Genomic DNA, 6,294 nt, shown 5'->3' with positions numbered 1-6,294 from the left:
TTTTTTTTTTTTTTTTTTTTTTTTTTTTTTTTTGGGGGGGGGGGGGCGCTAGAAAATTGTTGATTCTCAAAGTGGGCGGTGGATGAAATAAGTTTGAGAACCTATACTCTAGACACAGTTCATCATAATTCCTCTGCATTGAAAGCTTTGAAAATGCTTATGTGTGTACATCTTTTACCTGCTACAAAAATTGAGGAAGGATTCCAACTTATAAAATCATTTGCAGTTCATCATAATGTCCCAATGACAAATTTATTTATTATCAAAGGTAACATTGATTTTAAAATATAATTAACTGTCTGTTCAAAGGTATTGGATACAGATTGTAGGGTACACGCATGTGTAGTTATACTTACTAGTACAGTAGTTGCCTTCGTTTGACAAACTTACAAAATAAAAAAAAATGTGTACATCAACACAGGTTAGGGTAATGTAAGACCTGATATACCTGACATGCCTGTGTAGTGTGTAACATAAGTACTCTTCTTAATAACTATTCAGAAAATAAAAAAAAATTATTTTTAAATAATATTAGTATAATTTATAAGACAATATTATCTTCAAAAATATATGAATCAGTGCTTGAATTGAATACTTATCATCTCATATCCACTTTGAAGGTGGTTTTGCTAGAAAATTCAATGTAATTGGTGGGTGGGTGTCAAATATGAAATGAAAATAAAACTTATAAGTTATAAAGCCAACAAAAATAATACATGATATACTATTATAGTTCTTAAAATATATTGTAACTTTTTTGTACAGCATCCACGCGTTTACAATCGACATATCAACCAAATGGTAAAAAATTTTCATATACCATTTCTTAGACCTCATTATTATTCTATAGCGCCCAATCAGGCCTCGTGTACATTGGCGAGCGGCGAGCGGCGAGCGTCGAGCGGCGCGTTGGGAAAAAAATTTAAACTCATATAATTTAAATAGGAATGTGTACATTGGTTACTAGCGTCGAGCGGCAGCGGCGAGCGGTAGCGGCGCGGCGTGTCTCAAATCAAACATGTTTGAATTTCACCGCTCGCCGCTCATGAAATATTTATTTTAATGATGATATTTTATTTATTAATATAATATGATTCAATGTAAAAATAGTCTTAATGATTAAAATTCTGGTCTTAATACTCGATGAACGTCAAAACAACTATAATTTGTTTATTTTGCTATTTAAAGAATTGTACCAAGTTTCCAAAATAATAGATAAATATGTTCAGAAGATTTCTGTTGTTGAGTAGTACGCAGTATGGGTAAACCATTGTAGTTGTAGTTCATACTGCTCGTAGTGAACACATATTTTGTAAATTACTCTGTATTCATTTCATACTTCATAATGTCAAAATCAAATATTAATAATGCTATGCGAGAAATTTTAATTTCGGAAGTACAAACCAGACCATCTTTATGGGATGATACTCACCCTGAGTACAAAAATGTCGAAAAAAACAAAAAATTGTGGTGTGAAATTGGAAAATTAGTTGGAATACCCGGTATGTATATTTTGAAAATATAGGTATTCAGTTTTAGTATGTTAATGTAAAATATTTATAAATCATCACTAGAATAATTAACTTTTTACAACAATAGACTTGTATATAATTTATAAAAAAATATTATATCATATACCAAGGCAATGCATAGCATGGTGTTGGGGGAGGGGATCCCTTTCGTCTAGGCCTATCTACAATAAGATGAATATTTACGTATTCAAAATATTAAATAACCTTCTATTAGTTATATCGAAAGGTGTAAGGTGTAATAATTTGTTTTGTCTGTTAAACCCCCTGTTAAAATTATATGGATCCGTGCCTCAGAACTAGTTGTACACTTGTACTACGACTGTTGTGGTAATATAATTTACTAAAATAAAATACTTGAGGTTAAAAATATAGTAAAAAAAAAAAAAATATATAGTAAACGGCTGAATTATTATTAGTAGGGACCGGATTTATATGCAAATGCATATATGTATTGGAATAAGCTTTTTGAAATCTGATGAAAATTTTCCCCGATTTCGATCACTCTTATTAAAATAACACCAATTTCATTTTGCATATTTTGCATATTTCAACGTTTTTACCTATTAAATACATATTGAATGCATATTTGTAGTTTTAAAGTGCATATTATTATTTATAACACATATATTCGTTTTTCGTCGTATTTTCACGTTCACAGACACATCAAATCCATAAAATTGACACCGGTCGTTATTTCCAAAGATAAGATTACAGAAAGATACAGAATGTTGAATGGCGTTGAAGACGAAAAAATACTTTAAAAGTTTTTTTATACTTTTTTAATACCATATTAATTAATAAATATTGTTAAATAATTTTACATAATACATTTCCATATTTTTACATAGTTTTAAACAAAATTTTAAGTGCATATTTAAGTACATATTTAAAAATAAATACATATTTTATAACATATTACAGCATTTTTAGAAGCATATTTTGAGGATTTTTTGTGCATATAAATCCGGTCCTTAATTATTAGATATTGTTTTAATATTTTACGTAGCTACCAATTTTTCGATGACTGTAAAATGTTCACAAATTTTTACTCGAAGTATTTTATTGTAATTTGTTTTAGTATAGGTATTATTATATAATTAATAATATTCTATAATACCTACTGTACTATTTACAATATTATAATAATACAAAATGACAAATAATCATTATCTATGTTATTTATTGACTAAATTATAACAGTATAATTTAAGTTCTTATTTAATTTTAAGATTTAAAAAAAAACTGTTTTGCAAACTTTTGAACTACCTTATTATGGGTTATTTAAAAAATAATCTACAAATACATTTCTTATTTCTTTCGCTCTTTGAAGTGAATTTGCACCTCGTACTGGATGATCCATACCTTCATTTTCCCAATTGTTTCGTTGGTCTATCATAACATTGCAGTAATCGACATCACTATTGCCGTCTTTCTCTCTGATAATGTTATGCAATAAACACATGCATTTAATAATTACTACTGCTTTTTTTGGGCTCACTTCTATGTCCTTCCCTAGTAATCTCCATTTTGCGCGTAGAATTCCGAAAGTACATTCAATGCACTTGCGTGCTCTTGATAATCTTTCATTGAAATATTCCCGTGCTGGATTTAGTACTCGAGATGGAAATGGGCGCATTAAGTACGGCTTTAATGGATAAGCTTCGTCTCCGATCAAAACATAGGGTACTTTAATATTTGTACCAGGTAAATGTTTTTCTGGTGGTACATTCAAATTATTATTGCTTATTAAATTACAAAGTTTAGAAGATGCAAAAGTTCCACCATCACTCTGTTTACCTCTGGCACCAACATCAATTATTATAAATTTTTTATCCGCATCAGCAACTCCTTGTAAAACTAGTGAAAAATATTTTAAGTAGTTGAAGTGACTTGATCCTGAATTTTTGGGACATTTAATCTGACAATGTTTGCCATCTATAGAGCCAATGCAATTTGGAAAGCCCCATTTGTCATTGTAACCCACACTAACTTTTTCCCAATGTTCTTTTGTAGGAACTGGTATAAATTCATTTACGAGTTCTTCCCAAATAACTAGACAAGTCTCGTGAACAATTTTAGCAACAGTGCATGCACCCATTCGCATTGAAAAAGCAAGGTTCCGAAAAGAAAGACCAGTTGATAAATATCTATGGAAAAAAAACATTTATTAATTATTAAAAAATCATTTTATACAATAGGTTACAACTTTACAAGTGGGTCCCCGTTATGGATGGTGTTAAATTTTAATTCAATGACATAAAATCTCGTTGAATAGGAAAAACGATTCTGAACGGAGACGGTTTGTCAGTCTAGGATATTTTATTGTTTATAATATATTAATTAATAATTATATTTCTATTATTGCAGGAAAAAAAAATGTACCTGTAAATTTATTTAAATAATTATAATATTTAAAATTTATTAATTTCAAATTAGATTTATTATGTGCACATTCATTTTTAAATTACAACAATATAATTACAATTTTTTTCTTAATTATTTAACATGTAATTTCATCCAAATTTGAACTTAAAATAACTATAAAAAAACTGTGATTATATAGTTTTTAGATTTATTTTTTTGCCGTAGAGTTAACTACTTACGTGGAACCTTGTTTTAAATTTTAAAATTAATTTATTGTCAAAATTCGAAATTTAAACAGTTAAAAAAAAAGATGTGACTATGTAATTCGACAACTTACCGTGTACACAGACTAAAAAAAAAATACATATCAATGTAAGATCAATAATATACTCATTGTTCCACTCAGAATCTTTAATAATAATATATTTAATTCGACAAACCATTACCTATAAAAAGTGCTTTATAAAAAACTAAGTTCCAACATAAAACAATACCTATTTGACATAGAAAATAAGTGAAAAACATGGTTTTTAAATTATTTTGTATCCAAATTTTAGGGAGCGATGCAAAAATAAAATGGAAAAACACAAAGGATACGTTTAGAAAAGAACTACAGAAAGAACCAATTAGACGTTCAGGTGATAGCGGGATTGAATATAAATCTAAATGGCCATTTTTTCAAATGATGATGTTTGTGAAGGATTCTTTACTTCCTAGTTCTATGTCCGGAAATTTAAATGTTGGAGAACCAGATTCATTTTCATTACATGAAGCTACTGATGAAGCCAATGAAAGTGACCTTGATGTAACGGGTACATCATTTACTGATGTGACATCGCCGTCTACATCTACGTCACATTTACCCGATATTAATCCCAAGGTTACTTCAAAAATGAAAAGAAAGAAAAAAAATAGTAAAGCAGATGTTACTCATAGACTTTTAGAACTAGAAGAAAAAAAAATTGCCATTCTGCAATAAGCACAAGAGACAGAAAATAAAAAAAATGAGGACCCAGACGCTCAATTTCTTCTCAGTATCCTACCATACATAAAAGAATTTGATCCTTTAGAAAAACTCGAAATCAGAAGTCAAATTCAAAATGTAGTTCTAAACGCTTATAGAAAAAAAAAAATACATCGGGAAACCGCTCACAGCTTGAGTCTATTCAAGACATTCAGACCGACCTTCTAAACCAGCCAAGCGTAAAAAAAATGTACCGTCCATATCAGGAAAGTCGTCTTAATTCTACTCTAGGACAATCCCAGTGGAGTATGCCTGATAACGTTGATAATACGCCAAGAATTGTAGATATGCAACAGGCTAGTGATGTTCTATTGGGAAATAATCAATTCAACCAAGATTTTTTTAATCTTAATCTAATGTTTGCTATTCACCGAAGTGAACGATTCGAACTAGTTCACCATTAGAAGAACGACGTCGTTCATCGTTCATTTTACACTGTAACACTGTATACTGTATACCGGGTACATAATATACGTTCGTCGTTCACTACTACAAACTACTAAGGGCCGGTATTTCATATTCCACTTAAGCTATAACTTAACCATAAGCTAAGCTTAAATTAATATATTCGAACTTCATTATACTTTTAACACTTAAGTAATACTTAACATGCTAAAAGCTTTACTTAAACTAAACCATACCTAATGTGGAGTTTATCTGTCATTTATGTTTTATTTTCTCAATGATAATCACTGTGTTGTGTGATTTTATAAGTAAAAATTGTTTCAAATCTATATTTTGTAACTATTCAACTATTCAAGTTAAATTAAGTAATTGTGTTATACTTGTATGTTTTAATTTTCAAAATGAATGAAATTATACTTAACATATCGGATTTATCACTGTCAAGTGACGATGAAGACATTGTTAACTTTATTGAACGATTGAATCGCCCAAAAAAAAAGCGAATTTATAGAAACCGATTAGATCATTTCAGTACTTGGGATGAGATTGAATTTTATAATCGTTTTCGTCTATCAAAACGTGTTGTAAATGTAATATTGGCATTAATTGTGGATAAAATTCAATCTCCTACCAACAGGTATGCTAAAGTTAAACGAAATTAAAAACTTAATACAAAGTAAAATATAAGGCGTATCTTACAAAAACTATTTTTAATTTTTAGAAATCATGCGATTACTCCCGAGCATATGATGTTATTAACATTACACTTTTTAGCATCAGGAAATATGTTAATCACTGTTGGAGACTTCATTGGGATTCATAAATCTACAGCTGGGAAATGTGTTTGGAAAGTTTTAAAAGCCAATGCTATGTTGAGGTCTAAATTTTTAACATTTCCTAATGATGTTGTAGGGCTCAATAATTTGCAGCAAGGATTCTATAAAATAGCAAGGTTTCCAAAGGTCATTG

At 29.3% G+C, this 6,294-nt stretch overlaps 3 protein-coding genes across 3 annotated transcripts; 2 read left to right on the top strand and 1 right to left on the bottom strand.

Moving 5' to 3' along the window:
- Window positions 1-2,802: 2,802 nt before the first annotated feature.
- LOC111033182 (protein ALP1-like) lies at window positions 2,803-3,630 on the bottom strand. Its single transcript, XM_022313826.1, has one exon. It carries the CDS (start codon window positions 3,628-3,630, stop codon window positions 2,803-2,805), a length of 828 nt encoding a protein of 275 aa, XP_022169518.1.
- A 705-nt stretch (window positions 3,631-4,335) lies between these two features.
- On the top strand, window positions 4,336-5,128 carry LOC111033175. The gene is made up of 2 exons (XM_022313815.1): window positions 4,336-4,821; window positions 4,876-5,128. Exons 1-2 carry the CDS (start codon window positions 4,420-4,422, stop codon window positions 5,086-5,088), a joined length of 615 nt encoding a protein of 204 aa, XP_022169507.1. The 5' UTR covers window positions 4,336-4,419; the 3' UTR covers window positions 5,089-5,128.
- Window positions 5,129-5,726: 598 nt separating this feature from the next.
- Window positions 5,727-6,287, top strand: LOC111033174 (putative nuclease HARBI1; the record flags this gene model as incomplete). Its single annotated transcript, XM_022313799.1, has 2 exons — window positions 5,727-5,962; window positions 6,047-6,287. Coding segments are annotated over exons 1-2 (477 nt in total), but the record flags the coding sequence as incomplete, so codon positions are not given.
- Window positions 6,288-6,294: the final 7 nt, after the last annotated feature.

Source organism: Myzus persicae, unplaced genomic scaffold (genome assembly GCF_001856785.1).
Source record: "Myzus persicae strain clone G006 unplaced genomic scaffold, MPER_G0061.0, whole genome shotgun sequence".
Classification (NCBI taxonomy): Eukaryota; Metazoa; Arthropoda; class Insecta; order Hemiptera; family Aphididae; genus Myzus; species Myzus persicae.
The sequence above is the reverse complement of the archived record's forward strand: the minus strand, read 5'-3'. Positions and strand labels throughout refer to the sequence as shown.